Raw genomic sequence first — 21,692 nt, 5'->3', positions numbered from 1 at the left:
TAGGTGTGGATGAAGTCGCCAACATTTTTCCTTTGTGTGATTCGGCTTCTTGCAGTATCCACACACAACTTTAGATTCTTGGACTTTATTCGCCTTTTGTTCTTCGAGGTCTATATTGAAGTCATGACCCTTTGATTGTGAGGCTTCAAGTCTCATGCTTGTTGCAGCTCTTTGAATCATAGCCCTGACCTCTTGATAGGGAGGAAAACTTTTCATCCTCAGAATCTCTTGACGTAGAGGAGCATAAGTTTCTTCTAACGACATAAGAAGGCCAAATATCATATCTTCCTCTCTTTGTTGTTGTAAAACTTTGAAGTCGGTTGTAATCAGCCTCAAAGTATTATATTCATTCCATAGATCTTCGTAGTCACCAAATAGTTGGGAAAGAATTTTTTCTTCCTTTTTGATATCTACAATTTTTTTTTTTAATTTCGAAGATCTTTCCCAGATTTGATTCTTGTCCATACAAATTACTCGTTTGTTTCCAAAGGACCTTCGACGTTGGGGCACAAGTGACCATTGTTCTATGAGTTTTGTCCATAGAATTTGATAGGAGAATAAATACTTCATCATCCTTCTCTTTCCAAGCTTCGAAAGAAAGGTCCGACTCTGCAGGAGGATCATTTGTAATATACTTCAAAAGCTTCCTTGAGTTTAAAGATCTCTTAATATGAGTGGCCCAAGAGAAGTAATTAGATGAATTGAGAATCATAGATGAAAAAATATAAGGTTATGCTGAACTTGCTTGCAAATCTCCCATATTTGTACAACGTATAAATGTTCGTCAAGGTTGATCGAACTAGTGCCCAGAATAAGCTTGCAACGTCCTATCGGAATCGATCAATTTGCTCTGATACCATGTTGAAAATTGACAGTGATTCAGATTGTATGAGATGAAGCACCGCTCTTAAAAAACTCACTCTTGTATTCATAAGATATGTTACAAGGAGAGTATTACAAAGAGGAATAAAATACTTCTCTCACAAGAAGGGAAGATTGTCCTTCTTGTTTGAGAATAAGAAACGTGGAGAAGGAGATGCTTAGCCTTTTTTTTTAGAAAATAGAGAATATAAAAATAGAATTTCTTAATTCATCCAATGAGAGATACAACTATCATTTTATAAGAGATGAAATGATTATTTAGTCGTTGTCAGCCAAATATTAATTGTATTATAGTCAAAATAATGACACGTAATTAATGGCTGATGTGACACCAATTAATAACTGATAAACTTACCAAAAGAAATTAATTTGACAACCAAACATTGACTAGGTGACTAACCAAATAATAATTTACATAATGATGATTTCCATCTATTTTATCTTCCTTATTTTCAACCGATTAATCTCAAAATTTATTAAGATAAATTAATAACTTTTTTTAAAACATCTTATTAGATTAATACTTTTAGATTAATCCTTTATTAAAAAAATATTTATTAATTTATTAAAATTAAGACTCCAGGCTCTGACATGATTCATCCGTGCCCCCTTAATTAATTTAAGCTATGTTTTCAAATTGATGATTAATAATTTTGACAAAAAAAAAAAATATTTTATAACAAATCAAGGCGAAAAGAAATATAATAAAGATGTTTTTTAAAAAATGATAAATCACCTGCTCTGAGACAAATGTCACAACACTGGCATCGTTCGGTAACGGTAGGGTTTTCCCCTCTTTTGAACTCATAGAGATTTCCCTCCCCATCGAACAGATCCATCTGCTTTCTTCTCTTCTCCTTCCCCCAATCGATGCGATATGGGCGTGAAGAACTTGTGGGACATCTTGGAATCGTGCAAGAAAATCCTACCGCTTCATCATCTCCAGTGCGTTACGTCTTCAATCCATTCTCGTTCTCGTGTTCTTACCTGCCGTTGCTGGATTTCTTAAAAAAATGGTTTTACTTTTGATGTGAAGGAACAAGAAGTTGTGTGTGGATCTTTCCTGCTGGCTTGTTCAGTTGCAGAACTCCGGCCGCACTCCGGCGGGCATTAAGGAGAAGGTTTATCTAAAAAACCTCTTCCATCGCCTTAGAGCCCTAATCGCCCTCAACTGTAGCCTCATTATAGTTGCAGGTCCTTTGGATTCCCGACATTTTCTTGGTTCTGTATAATTGATTGCTATGTCTTTTCTTTTTTGGCTCTCTCTGGGGTCAGTAGACAGCTTACCCTGCTCATTGTAATGCACAGATGCCACTTCATTTTCTTTTAGGGTCTTGCAATAAATTGTTAGAAATTGGTTTTCATGACTAATTGGTTGAACAGGGATATGAACGACTATTTCATGATAGATCATCATAAACTAGTATATTGAATGGATTGTGATGTAGCTAGTGCACCCCCTTTGGGTTTTGACTGGTAGAGCTAAAATCCCACTTGCTTCGCCTTTTGCTACATCCACCGAACCAATCAACGAGTTAAAGGGCGCCGACGATGATCGGCGTGATGCCTCCAACGCTCAAGTTAGTCTTCAACTGAGGAAATGAGAGAGAGTATGCACATGTGTAGGTAAGTGTATCCGATTCTCCCAACCACCTATCCTTTAAGACCCAACTTTCCAGGTGTCAATGTGAGCTTCCACTTAGGCCTACTGATGGCTCGAATGATGGAGCTCTGAATGCTTGTCATCGCTGGACCGTCCACTGCAGGCCCTATTGAATGACGAAGCTTTGGATGCTGGTCATCACTCTACCGTCCGCCGCAGGCCTTGTCGATTGCCACCTGGCCGTGCCCAGTGGCGGTTACTGACAGTCACCACTATGTCAGCTACGATTGTCAGAAACGATCGGAGGAGATAGATTGCCCGTCTTGGAGGGGTTTGGCTCTGTGGGGATGTTCTAGTCGAGGATGTTCCCATAATGCATCGCCTCTGTAGGGATGTTCCCATGGTACGTACTGGAGTGAGGGGATGTTCACATAGCAAATATGAGAGTGAGGGGTGTTCTCAGTCAGGGATGTTTTTATAGTTTGCACTGGAGTGAGAGGATGTTTTCAGTCGAGATGTTCCTGTAGACGGGTTTGGCTTTGTGGGGATGTACTTGGTTGGGAAGTTCCCAGATCATGTACTAGAGTGAAGGGATGTTCCCATAGCCTGCATTAGAGTGAGGGGATGTTCCCGATCGAGGATGTTCCCGTAACATGTATTGGAGTAAGGGATGTTCCCATAGCTTGCATTGGAGTGAGGGGATGTTCCTAGTTGAAGATGTTCCTGTAGCATATACCAGAGAGGATATGTTCTCAGTAGTAGATGTTCACATAGCTTGTACTGGAGTGAGTGGATGTTCCCATAGGTCGTCGGCTTGCCCGAGCATAATTATAATATACCCAGTATAACAGATTGAAAATTAATATCCAAAACTATTCTAATAACAGAGGGTTAGTCTATGCACAAATGCTAACTCTGGTATGTATAAATGTCAATTCTTGTGAGATCATTATGTGTAAAATCGACTAAAAAATTAAAATAATTTTTCGAGATTGAGTTGCAAACTGAACTATGAAAATTAATTAATTCATTTATCCAAATTAAATACCCCCAAAATTAGCTCTTACTGTGATTAAGATCGCATCGTGTAAGTGTAAAAGTGGGTGCCTTGGATTCCATGTCAAGTTAATGCATCTAGATTGTGGACTTGGAATTCTCTATGTCATGGTATCCATGGTTGAGTTCTTGGCATCATTCACCTGTTTCTTGAAGCCTTAGCATGTATGCTTGTACATGGCGGTCATTAGCCTCGGTGTGTGTTTTACGTGATAGCTAAAGCCTTAGTGCTCATGCCAATACAAGTGATTGTTTGGCTTTGATACACACACTTGATGTGATTATAAAGCCTCCATGCTTGTGCCGGTACACAATGGTCGTTTGGCCTCAGTGCATGTGCCTGATGAGGCAGTTGAAGCCTTAGGACTCATGCCTATTCGTGGTGACCAATGACCTGATATGCATCTATATGCGACATTTAAAAACCTTAGTTCTCACGCTCATATGTTATAGTCATTGGCCTTAGTGTGTGCGCCACAATTGAGCCTGTATGCTGTTTAGTAAACTTCGATAGGGTAACTAAAATGATACCAATTGTGACAGTTAGTAATCGGATGAAGTGAGAGCAAATGTTCTGACTGTTTGCTAACATAGCCTCGTCCAAAATGCACATTCTAAATGTATCACCTCCACTCTATTTAGACAGTACTAATAACATTCTTTTACTTTCAGTACTATCTGTATTACAATGTGAATAAACCATCCATGGCTGTGCTGCTACTGATCTGTATTTGCATTTTTAGATGGAGCAATTCCTTCAATGAAACTATCCACTTATAGGAGCCGGTTAGGCTTTCATAAGGTTCTTTCTCTTAGAATCCTCTTTCTTTCTTGCAGAATTAGCTATTCATTATATATTAAAGGTAGGAAATTTGATGCATCAGGTCATGCAAGAGGATGCAAACTCCAATGCAACTTCATCAATTTCTATATGTAGAAACAAGGGTTCAGAATTTTCATGTATGATAAAAGAAGCAAAATTTCTTGGAACAACACTTGGGATACCTTTCTTAGATGGGTAATTCTCTTTCCTTGTTTCTCTTTATTTTCTATAATGATATCTATTTGAAGCCAATATATTAAATATCAAGTGTTGTTGCCCTTAGTGACACGGTCGAGGTTGACCTGTATTAATCTTACAAGGAAGTTCCGGAGACATGAAGTCTCTTGGCATAAGAGAATTTGATGTGAATAGTATTTTCAGCCCTATAAACAATGTATCAGGCGATTATATGAACAATATCAGTCGATTGTTGTGAACAATGTATATAGCATTGTAAGTCAACTATGCGAACAATATCAATTTAGCCATAAACACTACAACAATTGACTACATGAACACTATCTATTATAAATATTATTTTCTGCAGTAGTGTTTTTCAGTCCAAAACTCAACAGAACGTGTTTTAGTATAGCTTTGCACTGTTGAATCTTAAATCATGAATTTAGGAATTAAGGGGGTTGCGGTATGATCAATCGACTATTGGGTGTTAGGCCTTTTCCTCTCATGCCTAACATCCGATCCTCCATGACCTATTAAAACTTCACCGTTCATGTCAACTCTATGTTGGACTTCCGATTGCTAAGTGTGAGTTAACCGAGACCCACTTAGACTTCTCCACACACGGCAACTCCCTATTGGATTTCCAACTGTCAAGTGTTTCGTCAACCGTGACCTACTTGGACATCTCCACACATGTCAACTCCCTATTAAACTTTCAATTGTCAAGTGTTCGATCAACCGTGATCCAGTTGGACTTCTCCACTATCAAATATCCAGTCAACCTTGACTTGACGTATCACTTAGCCATCAAACATATTAATCAAACCAAGCTTCATCAACCTTAACCCAAGGTTGATTGCATTAACAATCTCCCCTTTTGATTGGTGTCTCGCTTAACCATCAAATATTGAAACCCAAACCGAGTTTGATCAACTTTGACCCAAGGTCAATTGCACTAACATTCACAACAATTGCAACTCATTGGCAACACAAACATTTAATTCCACCCAACTGCGACACCAATGACTGTGGTCTCCAAAACCATGATTGTGATGACAACATGGTCTTCTTTGTATTTTCTTAATTGATTTGTTCACGCATTGCCTCTAATTTGTTGTTGTCTTCGATGCCCGACCCCTCCACATTGTTGTCCGTTGTTGCTGATAGCATGGCACTATCTCTTAAGCTTTGAGGCTCCATTATACATTAACTCCTATTCTCCTCCCCCAAAATGATCAAATTTGGTGACTTCTCACGCATGAACAACTGAGGGAATAACCACGTTGCATGTGTGGTATAGGGTAATTTACCTTGTGCCGACAAGTTTTGGGGGATCATAATGTGATCTCTATCATTCGTGCTGGGTGGCATATCTCAAAATTTGATACCTTGGTGTTGAGACTGTTAATATGGTCCTAGAGCTTAATGTGATACCTCAAAATCAGGGAGAGGCTTGCTGCTCACTTTGCAAAGTAATTTTCTACTTATTTCATGAATATTCTTATTGTGAACAAGGCTAGAGGAAGCAGAAGCGCAATGTGCATCTCTCAACATGGAATATTTATGTGTAAGCTAAAACTGTCTTCATATATTTGGAACAATCTAGGAATTGCTGTAAAATACTCTTTCTGTTGTCAGGATGGATGCTTCAGTTCAGACTCTGATATTTTCCTCTTTGGAGCTAGGACAGTATATAGAGATATTTTTCTTGGTAAGCTCGTGATCTAGGGAAAGAAAGTACATTCTCAGTTAAACATCAAAGAAATTTAACACGTGTTCTTTTTTAGCTTTACAAAGTTATCTAAAGTTCCTTCTATGAACTTAGGAGAGACTGGCTATGTAATCTGCTATGAAATGAAAGACATAGAGCAAAAACTTGGATTTGGAAGGAATTCATTGGTAAGTTTTGTTCAGGTTTCTTAATTCTTCATATGATTGATAGGATCATTAGCTAACCTCAGTGTTGTATTTTTGCTGGTTGTTCTTTCTGTGTCAATATGTTGTTGATTAATATTTTCTGAAAGATTAATTAAATATAAAAATTCACTCATAAAACTTACCGCATCATACCAAAGCTAATTTTCTGCTTTATCTTCTGTAATTTAATGTATATGAAATCAAAGGGCAGGTTGGACCCTCATGTTTCAGAGGCCAAACCTCACTGGACAACCATTAGCAGGCCAGAAGTCACTTGACTGTCATTGCCATCAATTCTTGCGACACATCTGAGTTTAGAATACCCTCTAGTCTTTCAAAGAAGGATCAGTGTTCATCCTCATGGGAACACTTTACTTTTTTAGAAAATTTTCATCAATGTCCTATTCGGATTAGAGGCATTAAGTTTTCAAAAAAAGGTCCTATTATTTTATCTTCTAGTTGGTACTATTACTTGAAAAAGATAGGTTGATCAATCAAAGTATGGATGCCCCATCCTGTGCAAATTTGTATGCCAGTAAAATGTGGTGGACACAGCATGCTTAACCTGAGATTCTTCTAGACATCACTTTCCATGCACACTCCTTGGTGTTTGGGGTGTGGCACTTTTACCTTTAGCATTCTTGCTGAATATGAATGGAATCTATTAGCCGTTGGTCTTATAGATACAGAGCTATTTTCCTCTTGGGACAAGGATTTTTATATACTTATATCAAGAGATAAAAGTTAACTATAAGAATAAAACTCATGTTTATATATATATACACACACACACACACAGTTTGAATGAATAATCTAAAAATTTGGTCATTGTCAAATTGACCAAGAGTTTGTTTTAATGCTTGAGCAATATGCTTGTTGATTATGTCAAGTAGGTAAAAGTTAACCAATATTTAATGTAGGACCCTTTGGCGGCCGGCAAGAGGCGGGTGAATTGTCCTGTAAAATAAAACGAACATTCCTCGAACTTTACAGCTTAATAGAACTAACACTTGCATAAAAAGAATTAAGAAACTAATTAAGAAAAAGAGACATCGAATTTACTTAGTTTGCAATCAGGTAATTGCTAATCCAAGACCTTGAAAAGCGCACTAAGATTCTCCTCTGGGTAGAGTAGCCTCTTACAACGTTGACGCATATAATTACAAAGCTAAACAAGAAAGGAATTAATTACAAGTGTTCTGTTTTAGTTTTTGAGACCAGGGCGTCTGGAAGGGTTCCAGGCACTTGGGGATAAACTTTTATCCCCGTCGCAACGGAACGCGCCACGTCACGTTCCGAATAAAAACTTGCTTTGGGCGCCCAGAAGGGTTCCGGGCTCTCGGAATCGGAAAGTCAACATTCTGTTGACTTTTTGTCTCGGCCTTCCGCTCCGGTTCCGCTTGCATTGGTCCAGGTCTTCTGCTTCGGCTCTGCTTGCTTGAGTGATTTCGGCCATCTGGAATATGGCTCACCCAAACCCATTTTTCGGCCCTCGAGCAAACTTCTGCTCCGCCTTCTCATCCCTCGGAAACGCCGCGCTCCTCTTTCTCGTCCGCCCGTGTACTCTTCCGTAGCACCTCGTAACTCGGACGCACCGAACCCGTCGGCTCTCTCCCATGCAGTTCTTCTCCTTCTCGCTAGCTGCGCCTTTCACTCGACTTCTTGTGCTCCTAAGTTCTTGCACACTTAGTTAAATACCAACAGAACCTAACTTTACTTGGTTGATAACATCAAAACTACCACGGGGTACTTACAATCTCCCTCTTTTTGATGTGAGCAAACCCAAGTTAAGTTAGGGTAAACCACAAGAATAGCAGTTATAAAATTTTTGCAAGTACAAAAATTAAAAAATTGTACCACCCTTCCCCTAGACTTAATCTTTACTATTTCCCCTTTTGATCACATTAAAAATGGGGTACATTAAAAAGATTCTAACTTATCAATCATAAAAAGTTTAAGGGACAAAAAAAATATTAAAGTATAAGCTTCAATTTTTTTTAAAACATATTTAAGGCAAAAAAATTTCATATAAAGTTGAAATTATCGTTAAAAAAAAATTCTAAAAAAAATTAACATTCAGATAATTTTCTTACAGTTAAGTGATAAAGTTTTAAATAGTTTCTATCAAAATTTTTGACAAACATTTGAAAATATTTTTATAATAACTAATTGCTTGACAATTAGTCAATTAAATATTTATTTCAATAATTGGCTACAGGCTGTGGCGAGACACTATGCCTTCTTGGATATTGGAGCAACAACACTTTCTAGGCAAAGCCTTTTAAAGAAATTAAATATTTAACTTTCTGTTTGAAAACAAAAAAAATTAATTAATCTAAATATGATTTTGGAACCAAAAATAGATTCCTTCCTACAGGATTAATAAAAAATTTAATAGGAATGTATTTTTGTGATATTTTCCTAATATTACCCTTAAAATACCAGTTAAACCTTTGATGTTTGTAATTTCTTTCTGGAGCATGCGAAAAATTTGAATGTGAATTTTCCTTTTCTAATATTTCTATTTTATCTTTTTAATTTTACATTTTCATCTATTAATTTCTGAAATTCTTCTTTTAAGCATGCATATTCTTTCTTTGATTTTAGATACTTTGTTCTCTTTTTATATAATGATTTACTTAGTATTTGCACAATTTTAAATAATTGCTCTGGAGGAAGTTTACTTACTTGACTTATCATATATTCGTCGGTAGACGCTCCCCTTTCGTTGTTGCTTTCTTCTGTAGTGTCTCTCCCTTCATCGATGCTCATTTCCGAGGTACTTTCTTTATCTTCTAGTAGATATTCGGCTATGAGTGCTGTTTCAACAGATTCTTCAATCTCGGATTCTTCCGTCAACGACTCGGTGTCCATCGAGGAGTTGGATTCGACTTCTTTTGGTTTTTCGTAGAGCTCCAAGAACTTTTCCCAAAGTTCTTTTGCGCATTGGTAGTTGTCGATTTTGTCGAGTTCTTGAGCAGGAAGAGCACTCAGTTGGTGGAACTCAGCCTTACCATTTGCTATGAATTTGTCGCGTTGTGTCTGAGTCCAAAGATGCTCCTCGAGTTCTTTTCCATCTTTTCTTTTGGGGACACCAAATTTCATAGAAAGTATTATATCAAAATCAGTTCGAAAAAATACCTCCATTTTTCATTTCCAGAATGAGAACTCCTTAAACGTTGGCGGGTATATGCTCGATCCGGTCATCGATTTTGCTTCGGTCGGCGGTTAGTCCTTTTGAAGCGAACCTTACTCTGATACTACTTGTAGGACCCTTTGACGACCGACAATAGGCGGTGAATTGCCCTATAAAATAAAACGAACCTTCCTCGAACTTTACAACTTAATAGAACTAACACTTGTATAAAAAGAATTAAGAAACTAATTAAGAAAAAGAGGTATCAAATTTACTTGGTTTGCAATAAGGGGATTGCTAATCCAAGACCTTGAAAAGTGCACTAAGATTCTCCTCTGGGCGGAGTAGCCTCTTACAACGTTGAAACACACAATTACAAAGCTAAACTAGAAAGGAATTGATTACAAGTGTTCTGTTTTAGCTTTTGGGACCAGAGTTGCATTTATAGCCACTGGTCAGGGCGCCTGGAAGGGTTCTAGGCGCCGGGGGGATAAACTTTTATCCCCGTCGCAACGAAACGCGCCACGTCGTGTTTCGGATAAAAACCTTCTTTGGGCGCCCGGACTAGGTTCAAGCGTCTGGAATCGAAAAGTTAATAGTCTGTTGACTTTTCGTCCTGTCCTTCCACTCCGGCTCCGCTCATATTAGTTTGGGTCTTCTGCTTCGGCTCTGCTTACTTGGGTGATTTCGGTTATCCAGAATAGGACTCACCCGAACTTATTTTCTGGCCCTCGAGCAAACTTCCGCTCCGACTTCTTGTCCCTCGGAAACGCCGTGTGCCTCCTTGTCCGCTCACGTACTCTTCCGTATCACCTCGTACCTCGGATGCACTGAGTCCGTCGGCTCTCTCCTGTGTCGTCCTTCTCGCTAGCTGTGTATTTCGCTCGACTTCCTGTGCTCCTAATGTTGGGATATGCCTGATGCGGTGTGTGCTAAAACACGTTTTGTAAACATACGCAGCGGAAAATAAAGCAATAATAATTCCTAAATTATTACATCACACGAACCATACGCATACAAGGATACAATATGCCAAACATGATCGCATAATTAAATTTTTACGGAAAGTAAATTTACGTTAGGTGTACATAACGGATGACCTATAACGAGAAGGGCATCAACCGTAGCGACGTTATCGAACCTCGCCTCTATTCGTATCCATACCGAGCTTTTCAAGACAACTCCTTGAGTACAAGCCTCTCCTTCGAAAGTAACTAGCCACGAGCGAAGAAGAGGGATCAAGAGGAAGAGGAAGAGGAAGAGAAACACACAAGGAAGAGTCCTTGTGGTGGTCACGGCAACAAGCCTTTCCCCTTGTTGGTGGTGGTTTTCTAAAAACCTTACAAGCCAATTAATGATCTCATGTGTATAATCTTCTCTCAACCATATCAATATCTAGTCCTCATTAATGAGTTGGATTAGAAAGCTCAAATCCAACTTATTATCCCTTAACCAAAAATTAGCTCATTAACCCCTTGGTTTAGTTCACAACTAAACTAAGTTGGTTTATGACTATCATGATTAAACCAAATATGGTCAAACTCTTCTATAAGAGATGTGGCCTATCCGTGCTTCCATTGCGACAAATATATATTTGTCTTATGTATGGTCCTACCAAACATTTATTTTTTGATCTAAGAATCTTATTCTTTAACTTGTTTTACGTCTTTTAGAGACTCGTTAGTGCTTGTGACCCAATAGGTTCCCGGTTTATCTTGACCGCCCATAATTAACTACTTAATTATAGAACGATCATGAGTGACACCTAGTAATATATCATGACCCCCAATTAGCCGGAAAATCATAGTTGATCTTAGAATTAATTCTAAACCCTTCAGCAGCTATAGTTAGTCGTGCCTCGTTCCTTTCACTCGTCTTATACCCACTTGGTTCAGGACATGGTCTATGTGTCTTATCCCCACTAGGCTGAGTACGTCACCTAGCCTAAGTAATACTTCCTCGTTCTGTGGATTCAAATTACTCGTATATGTGTACAAGAGTCTCGCACTCTTAACATGTGATGTTTTGGCCAAAGACTTTGAGTAATAATCCTAACGAGTGACCATAGGGTATATATCTTCTCGCAAGGAGCGGCGAATCCTCTGTGGGCTATCCAAACAGCTTCGGACACTTCAACTTATACCCAATCATCTTGGGTCCACACCTCAATGAGATGCTTGCTTAAGATGTCAAAGTAGTCTCCATGACCAAGATGACTTGTATACCTCGAGTCGAAGGAAACTTGTACTCGTGCTGCAGTAAGAATTTTACAGACATATCTATATATATTTAGAGAACCTTATAAAGTTTTACAGTGAGTTACTCCAATGAACTAGTTACCATAACCAACATCTACGTTTAACTCTCTATATCCCAATGTCTCCAGCCAGTGAGAAAATACCTGCTTGGCCGAACCAAGGAGTATAACCCGTGCTAGTCTTACAGAATTGATGATGTTCGAATTCGACAACTAAGGAAATTTCAATATATTCATAATTGCACATGTAGAGATAATCACTAGTTGCGATCCAATCATAAATTCTCTCATACTATGAATTATATTACAGACATTCAGTAAATGAGTTTAAGACAATCAAACATATAATCTGCACTCAAATAGTGAATATATACTTATCAAATAAATAGAAAAAAATTGTAAGATGATTGCCTTAGAACATTCTTCAAATTCTAATACTTCTACTTGACTCAAAGCCAATCGCCACGGTGTCCTAAACCGTAGGTACAGACGTGACTCTCAAACTTTCTTTGTGGTAGAGACTTTGTCAAAGGATCCGCTAGATTCCTTTTAGTGGGAATTTTCTCGAGTTGTATTTTTTTTCCTACTAACGATCTCGCTGATCAAATGATAACGGCGAAACATATGTTTTGATCGTTGACGAGACTTCGGTTTCCTTATTTCTTCTTAAGTACTTAATGATTATCTTGACAGCCACCCAATGATCCATTCCTGGATCAGACTGGTATTTGCTCGTAACACTCAGAGCATATGATACATCGAGTCTTGTACATAATATAACATACATGATAGATCCTATTACGGACGCACTATGCAAATCCTCTCGTCTTCTGTGTGTGGGCAGATAGACTTCGAAAGTTGAATTCAATGCCTCATAGGTATAAAACCTTTCTTGGATTCAGACATGCTAAACCATTTTAGCACTTTGTCTATATATGTCGACTATGAAAGATCAAGCTACCTTTTCGATCTATCTCTATAGATTTTCATCCTGAGGATGTAAGTTGCTTCTCCCATGTCTTTCATAGAGAACGTATTGGACAAGCAAACTTTAATTGACTTTAGAACTGGTACATCGTTTCTTATAAGAAATATGTCATCAACATATAATATTAAGAATACAACTACACTCCCACTAACCTTTTAATACACACAAGGCTCGTCTGGATTTTGTGAGAAATCAAACTGTTTGATCGCCTCATCAAAACAGATATTCCAACTCCTGGATATTTGCTTTAGTCCATAAATGGACTGTTGAAGCTTGTATACTTTATTCTTGTTGACAGATGTGAAGCCTTCGGGTTGTGTCATATACACATCCTCGAATAGATTTCTATTAAGGAAAGCTATTTTCACATCCATCTGTCATATCTCATAATCATGATGAACTGATATGGCTAGGAGTATCCGAATGGATCTAAGCATGACTACAGGTGAGAAAGTTTCGTCATAGTCAATGTCTTGCCTTTGACGATAGCCTTTCGCCACCAACCTTATCTTGTAGGTAATAATATTACCATCCATGTCGGTTTTCTTCTTGAAAATTCATTTGCACCCTATATGCGTAATGCCTTCAGGTGGGTCCACCAAGTTCCAAACTTGGTTTTCATACATGGAATTCATTTCCGACTTCATGGCTATAAGCTACTTGTCATTTTCTGAACTATTCAGAGCTCTTCTTAATTCGTAGGTTACTCATCCTCAATGAGTAACACATTATTCGATTTTCTTACAAGAGATCCATATCTCTCATGAATATTGCGTGCCCTACCTGATATACGAGGAGGTTGTGTCATAATCGGTTATAGTTCTTAACTAGGCATCTCATTAGTATTTATTAGAGTCTCTTGAACTTCATCAAGTTCAATCATACTCCCACTTGCTTTCTGTAAGAGAAATTCTTTCTCTAGAAAGGTAGCATGCCTTGAAACAAATATTTTTTGTTCCAAGGGGTGATAGAATTGGTAACCCTTAGTTTCCTTAGGGTATCCAATAAATAAACACTTATCAGACTAGGCGTCCAACTTGTCTGATATAGTCCTCTTCATATAAGTAGGACATCCTCATATCTTCAAATAAGATATGAGGGATTTCTTACTAGTTCATACCTCATATGGAGTAGTTGAGATTGCCTTCGTCAGGACTCTGTTTAGCATGTAAACAGCTGTCATGAGTGCATAACCCCAAAAGGTCTTGGGAAGATTTGCACGATCTATCATTGATCTAACCATGTCTAACAAGGTTCGATTACGCCTTTCCGATACACCATTATGTTGTGGCGTATTAGGCGGAGTCCATTGAGACAATATATCATTATCTTTTAGATAATCTAGAAACTCTTGGCTTAAATATTCACCACCTCGATCGGATCAAAATATTTTAATATTTTTACCAAGTTGTTTCTCTACTTCACTTCTGAATTCTCTAAATTTTTCGAAGGCTTCAGACTTGTGTTTCATTAGATACCCATACCTATAACGAGAGTGATCATCAATGAAAATAATGAAGTAGTTATAACCTCTTAATGCATGAGTTGTCATTGACCCACATACATCGGTATGTACGAGCCCAAGTAACTCATCAACTCGTTCACCCTTTTCGAGAAAAAGGTAACTTTGTCATCTTGCCTTTTAAACATGAATCATATGTATCTAATTCAAATGATTCGAGAACTGCAATCTTTTACAATTCGGGCATACGTTTCTTGCTTATATGGCCAAGACAACAATGTCACGAGTAAGAGGTTAATTGATTATTTATTCAGACGCGTTTATTGCTCTTTTCGATATTGAGTACGTCACTAGATATATCTAACACGTAGATGTCATTGCATAAAGTTCCAGTGCCATAAAGAATGTCATTTAAGGTTATATAACAACATTGTTACTAAAAGTTAAATGGAAACCTTTTCTATTTAAGTAAGAAATAGAAACAACGTTCTTTATTAATGCTGGAACAAAATAACAATTATCTAGTTCTAAGACAAGTCCACTAGGAAGCTTTAACAAGTATGTTCCGATGGCAACTGCAGCAACCTTTGCTCAATTCCCAACTCGCAGACTTGTTTCTCCCTTGACGAGTCACACCCAATATCCAATATCCAAGTGTATGAGGAAATAGCATCACAATCAATAACGAAAATACCTAAAGAGGATGGGGCATCGGATGCCTTATTCTTCTTCACGGACTCAAGATAGATCTTGCAGTTTCTTCGCCAATGTCCCACCTTACCACAATGATGGCATGGGCCCTTTTGTGCCGATTCTACTGTCTTGGACTTTTTACTCTTCCCTTTAGCCTGATGTTTTGACTTCCTCTTAGAACATTTTTTGGAGGAGTCCTACTAACATCACAATTTTCTGTTCACTTTTAACAGAAGGCTCTATAGTCTTGAACATATTTATCATCTCTGGGATGATCGATTCCAAATTGTTCATCGGATAGTTCATCACAAATTATGAATGACCTGAATTTTCTTTTTAAAAATTTCAGAATCTTTCCATATTTGGTATTGCCTAACAAATTAGGAAATTTTTTAAAAATAGAATATTTCTTAAAATTTCAGAAAATTCCAGAAATGATAATTTCTAAATTAACAGAATATTTCTAAATTTAATTTTCCGAAATTATATCAGAACTTTCCAAAAATAGAATTTCCTAACAATTTAGGAAACTTTCCAAAAATAGAAAAATCTTAATAATTCCAGAAAAATTCCAAAATTAATTACAATACAAATTACGAACTATAAAATAATTTTACGATCATGTCGAAGCACGATCAGGCTCTGATATCACTGTTGGGATATGCCCGATGCGGTTTGTGTTACGTTTCGTAAACATGCGCAACGGAAAATAAAACAATAATAATTCCTAAATTGTTGCATCACATGCACCACACGCATACAAGGATACAACATGCCAAACATGATCGCATAATTAAATTTTTACGGAAAGTAAATTTACACTAGGTGTACCTTACGGATGACCTATAACGAGAAGGGCATCAACTGTAGTGAGGTTATCGAACCTCGGCTCTATTCATATCCATGCCGAGTTCTTCAAGACAACTCCTTGAGTACAAGTCTCTCCTTTAGAAGTTACTAGCCACGAGCGAAGAAGAGGGATCAAGAGGAAGAGGAAGAGGAAGAGGAAGAGAAGCACACAAGGAAGAGATTTCTTCCTTGTGGTGGTCACGGCAACAAGGGGAAGGGCTTCCCCTTGTTGGCAGCGGGAAAGAGAGAGGGGAGAGGGAGAGGAGAAGAGAAATTGGGTTAAGGTTTTTTAAAAATCTTACAAGCCAATTAATGATCTTATGTGTATAATTTTCTCTCAACCATATCAATATTTAGCCCTCATTAATGAGTTGGATTACAAAATCCAAATCCAACCCATTATCCCTTAACCAAAAATTAGCCTATTGACCCCTTGGTTTGATTCACAACTAAACCAAGTTGGTTCATGACTAATTAATGATTAAACCAAATATGGTCCAACTCTTTTATAAGAGATGTGATCCATCCACACTTCCATTGTGACAAATATTTCTATATTTGTCTTATGTATGGTCCAACCAAATATTTATCTCTTGATCTAAGAATCCTATTCTTTAATTTGTTTTATGTCTTTTAGAGACTCCTTAGTGCGTGTGACCCAATAGGTTCTCGGTTTATCTTGGTCGTTCATAATTAACTACTTAATTAAAGAACGATTATGAGTGTCACCTAGTAGTATATCATGATCCCCAATTAGCCGGAAAATCATAGTTGATTTTAGAATTAATTCTAAACCATTCAGCAGCTATAGTTAGTCGTGTCTCGTTCCTTTCACTCGTCTTATATCCACTTGGTTCATGACATGGTCTATGTGTCTTGTCCCCACTAGGCTGACTACGTCGCACCTAGCTTAAGTAATACTTTCTCGTTCTGCGGATTCAAATTACTCGTACATGTGTACAAGAGTCTCGTACTCTTAACATGTGATGCTTTGGCCAAAGACTTTGAGTAATAATCCTAACGAGTATCCATAGCGTATACGTCTCCTCGCATGGAGCGGTGAATCCTCTGTGGGTTATCCAAACACTTCGGGCATTTCAATTTATACTCAATCATCCCGGGTCCACACCTCAATGAGATGCTTGCTTAAGATGTTAAAGTATAAGTTTCCATAATCAAGATGACTTGTATACCTCAAGTTGAAGGAAACTTGTATTCGTGCTGCAGTAAGAACTTCACAGGCACATATATATATATATGTAGAGAATCATATGAAATTTTACAGCGAGTTACTTCAATGAACTAGTTACCATAATCAGCATCCACGTTTAACTCTCGACATCCCAATGTCTCTCGCGAGAAAACGGCCGCTTGGCCGAACCAAGGAGTATAACCCGTGCTAGTCTTACAGAATTGATGATGTCTGAATGCATCAATTTGACGACTAAGGAAATTTCAATATATTCATAATTGCACATGTAGAGATAATCACTAGTTGCGATCCAATCACAAATTCTCTCATGCTATGAATTATATTACGAACATTCGGTAAATGAGTTTAAGACAATCAAACATATAATATGCACTCAAATATTGAACCTATACTTATCAAATAAATAGAAAAAAAAATCGTAAGGCGATTGTCTTTGGACATCCCTCAAATTTTAATCGTTCCTACACACTTAAACACAGGGGTTAAATATCAACATGGCCTAACTTTACTTGGTTGATCACATCAAAACTACCACGGGGTACTTACACTTAACTGTAGAAGAAATCCAAGTGCGTCAAGGTCGATGAGATGGTTGACAATAGGAAAAGTTCAATAGGTGTTGGCATACGAGAAAGTCCGGCAGGTGCGGAAACTGGAAAGTACAATAGGTGTTGACACATGCGAAAGTTCAGTAGGTGCTAACAGTGGTACAAGTTCAACAGATGTAATAGAATAACAAGGAGGCGTAAATGATTTTTTCACCAATTCTAGAAGACACGTCTCAATATAAAGCAGCTTACCAAAATAATCACATTGTAATCTTCTGAATATTTAATTCATATTGATTGGTTTGGTTGTTTTTGAATTCTTTGCCATGATGTATGTGTTTTAAACGACCAGCAACTAAGTTTTTATTTTTTTTTTAATTTTATGTTGTATTTCATATTGCTAGACAAGTCAGTTGCTTTATTTTGATTGTTGATCCCTGTTCAAAGTGTTTGACTACTTTATGATCCTCAGATTTCTTTGGCTCTTCTTCTTGGCTGTGATTATTCCCAGGGAATTCATGGCTTTGGTCCGGTGAGTAATATACATTGCCTATTTAAAATTTTCAAATATGATGAATTAATTAAATTCTTTTCTTTTCATCCAGCATGTGCTTTTGTCAAAGTTATGTTCTGCCAACAATCTAAATTTTGAATGCAGGAATCAGCATGCAGGATTGTTAAATCTCTAGGGGATGACTCTGTCTTGCATCAAATTATTTCTGTGGCATTGAATATGGAAAGAAGATGTCAAAGGGGAAAGAAGATTAGAAAGAACGACAGCTGTAATGTGAACAAGGAGAATGAACATGGTAACAACAAAAGTCTGGACAGTGAACTTAATGAATTTTGCTAAATCATATTATCATGAAATTATATTTTACCATTATCAATCTGAGTAGATTTAAAGTTTCATCTTGCAGCATTAAAAAATGTTATTTATTCTAGAACTGAGGTTTTTGTTTTTCGTATGGTGCTTATGAAATGATCATTCAAATAAAAAAAAAAGGACAGGTGCACGAAGCTCCCGCCATGCGAGTCCAGGGAAGGATCCATTGTACGCAGCCTTACCTTGCTTTTTTGCAAGAGGCTGTTTCCAGGATTCGAACCCGTGACCTTTTGGTCATATGACAACAACTTTACCGTTGCGCCAAGACTCCCCTTCTTATGAAATGATCATTAGAGTGGTTTAATTTATTTTATGGTGTCTATGAAGTTTCAGTTTATCCTATATTCTAGGGCTATCTGTTTTATTTATTCTTGTCCTGAGTGTCCTTCAATTAGGTGCTAATGTGTGGAAAATACCACGATGCTTGCTTCAAATTGTAAATCCAGTCTTTAAGAAATGCTTCATTACGAGGCTATAGTAATAGTCTATCCTACAGTGCTTGTGAATTATACATTAGATGCATTGGGTCATATTGGTGATTCAATTTATTTTCCAGTCCTAGCTTAATATGTAGCACCCACTTTAGTTATACATTTTGTTGTGGGTTAATGAGTTTTATAAACTTGATGGATGAGCTGCTAATAATTTAAGCTTAAACATTTTAGGCTAGTTCTTTCATCTAAGTGGACCGACATAATATATGTTTTTTAGACTATGTTCAATTGTGGCCCTAAGAGACCTTTAGTTCCAATGTATGCTCATTAACTTGTAAGGAAAAAAAAAACTAGACGCTATCAAAGATAAACACGAATCAGTTATAGAAGAAGCATAGCATCCCATATATTCATGATCGAGTCAAGACGTCAAGCATTGTAAATTATAATAGTAAATTAATCATATTAATATAAGTTTTAAGTTGAACTTAGGTTTGTGCTTTTATCTTAATCTAGAACCTCTAAATTGATAAAGAATTTGACTATGCCAGTTGGTTGTTTACCATTCGATGGCAATTTGGATGTCATTGTTTCTTGAACATCGCACTCTAGAATTGTCAACAATTGTTGAAGATTATACATACTAGAAGGCTAGTAGTAAAAAATGTTGGATCTGAGCCAATATCTTCTACATACATTTCTAAATATTGGGGGTTTATGAAATTTTGTTTATTTGTCTGGATTGTGGCTCTCTCAGATTGCAAGTCTCATGATTGCTTTTGTTCATTCTTTTGATCTATTTGTTGGATAGTTGTTTTTTTAATCATTTTCTCAACTTTGCTTAAATGGCATATGCTTTAATATTTCAGCATTTTTATTGGCATTTTTTTGTACGAGTTTTTTTTTTAAAAAAAAATTCACTGTTCAGTTGTCATAGAGAATTGGCAGAACGTGGAAGCCGACCACCAATATGTTGAAGTTATCAATGCTTACCTAAAACCTAAATGTTATCCACCTGATTCAGAAGCCGTGAGGAGGTATAGAACTAGCCAGTTGTATGCTTATCTTCTGCATCCCGTAAAGTACTGAAGAAATTTTATACTGTCTTATGCCAATTAATGTATCCATACCCGATGTTTTTTTTGTTGTTGCAGGGTTTGTATAGATATCCCTTTTCAACGCACACAATTCCAGCATTTGTGTGAACAGTATTTTGGCTGGAGCCCTGATCAAACAGGTTGATCCTAGCTTCCTTTTACTACAGCAAAATGATTCCCACAAATGAATCTTCATGCTTGTCCAATGAGCAGACTGCTTTAAACAATCACTGGGCATGGGACATGAATAATCCTTGTACTGGTTTATTATTTTGCAGATCATTATATCCTTCCCAAAATTGCTGAAAGGGATCTTAGGCGGTTTGCTAATCTGCGTTCGACATCATCTGGGTTGGGAGTTAGAATTCCTTTACACGAGGCACCTCTTGAAACAAACTAAACCTTGTTTAAGAAGTAGCTGCTACGTGTGTATACTCACTGTTTGTTTCACATTCACTTTCAAATTCCACAGATGCCAGTTTCTTGCCCTGTATCGGCGATAATAAAGCAGAGAAAAGTGCAAGGACAAGAGTATTATGAGGTTTCTTGGCAACGCAGGGATGGTCTCTGTAACTCCATTATCCCTGCTGATTTGATTATTAGGTAAAGTTGTTCACCTTGTGGGGAGGGTGGGGGTGGGGTGGGCGAGAAAATCATGAATAGAAAGCCCAAAACTGAACTTTAGAATATGGAGAAAACGCAGGGATGGTCTCTGTAACTCCATTGTGAAATGTCTGGTCTATAATGAAAAATACAAATATAACAAATTTCTTGATTACAAATTAATATTTTCAAGCCTTGTCACTTGTCCTCCATGATCATTTCTAACTTTTTCCATTAATGATCAGTGCCTGCCCAGAAAAACTTGCAGAATTCATGGGAAGGAAAGCAGAAGTGAAGAAAGAAACGGTAAGGCCGAGAAAGTCATCCAAAGCTACTGCAAATGGGCTCCATGAACCAGCAGCAAATGCCAGAAAGCCAAGGAAGTTGAACAAAGACGCCATTAGTAAAATCAACTTCCAGCTTCAAGGCCTTTTGCTTGACATCGAACGAGAAAGCCGTGCATTACCTGAACCCGTTAATTGCTTCCTGGAAACTAATTCTGAAAATGTAATCCCTGAGCTCATTGACCTCTGCAGCCCTTCCCCATTGCCCTCTTCATTTAAGGCTGCCAAAAGCCTAAAGTCCACTGATTTGCATGTGGATATAATTTGACATATGCCAGTCAGAAAATGAAGCATCATCTCCTGAACACGAGAAGAAGGCAAGAGAGCTTAGGTCTTTTATCAACACTATCAGAAAAGATCTGTATTAGACCATCTGTAATATTGCTTTGCATTCTGCTGTACAAGTTAGATTTATTTAGCACTAATTGTTCACCCTGCCCCATACATACACATTCAAACATTCCATAATGTGCCCAGCTATTGAGGCCCAATTGTGTATTGTGTTTGAACTCACTTCATTGTTTAGTTGGTCTATGAGCTCTTCATGGAACATAATCATTTTGTTGGATGTCTCTGAAGGGACCAAAATAACAGCTAAAAGGGAACATACTATTCACTTGAATGTCATTCGTGTAGGATTGAACAGATGCTAGAGAGGGATGGATAGCGTTTATTGCTTTTTCTAAAATCACGAATTAAAACAAACGCAATGAAAAAGAGC

General features: G+C 37.5%; 1 protein-coding gene across 2 annotated transcripts; it reads left to right on the top strand.

Annotated features, from left to right (window-relative positions):
• Positions 1-1,638: 1,638 nt before the first annotated feature.
• On the top strand, positions 1,639-21,470 carry LOC122025290 (single-strand DNA endonuclease 1-like). Of its 2 annotated transcripts, none has more exons than XM_042584069.1 (14): positions 1,639-1,827; positions 1,919-2,076; positions 4,285-4,343; positions 4,426-4,559; positions 6,060-6,111; positions 6,183-6,255; positions 6,370-6,443; positions 18,080-18,139; positions 18,266-18,416; positions 19,865-19,964; positions 20,082-20,164; positions 20,303-20,403; positions 20,497-20,627; positions 20,873-21,470. In XM_042584069.1, the coding sequence occupies exons 1-14, from the start codon at positions 1,760-1,762 to the stop codon at positions 21,237-21,239; spliced, it is 1,611 nt and encodes a 536-aa protein (XP_042440003.1). In that variant the 5' UTR covers positions 1,639-1,759; the 3' UTR covers positions 21,240-21,470. The 2 variants fall into 2 exon arrangements, with proteins under 2 accessions (XP_042440003.1, XP_042440002.1); XM_042584068.1 differs by having other exon boundaries at positions 19,856-19,964.
• The last annotated feature ends 222 nt before the right edge of the window (positions 21,471-21,692 follow it).

This window comes from Zingiber officinale, chromosome 9B, assembly GCF_018446385.1.
Source record: "Zingiber officinale cultivar Zhangliang chromosome 9B, Zo_v1.1, whole genome shotgun sequence".
Taxonomy (NCBI): Eukaryota; Viridiplantae; Streptophyta; class Magnoliopsida; order Zingiberales; family Zingiberaceae; genus Zingiber; species Zingiber officinale.
Note: the sequence above shows the minus strand (reverse complement) of the source record. Positions and strands in the feature narration are given on the sequence as shown.

Excerpts from the sequence above, each read along its gene's own strand:
- LOC122025290 (XM_042584068.1), top strand. The coding sequence starts at position 1,760 with ATGGGCGTGAAGAACTTGTGGGACATCTTGGAATCGTGCAAGAAAATC. Across the intron at positions 19,965-20,081 it reads GATTCAGAAGCCGTGAGGAG|GGTTTGTATAGATATCCCTT; the intron begins GTATAGAACTAG and ends TTGTTGTTGCAG. Across the intron at positions 20,628-20,872 it reads CCTGCTGATTTGATTATTAG|TGCCTGCCCAGAAAAACTTG; the intron begins GTAAAGTTGTTC and ends ATTAATGATCAG.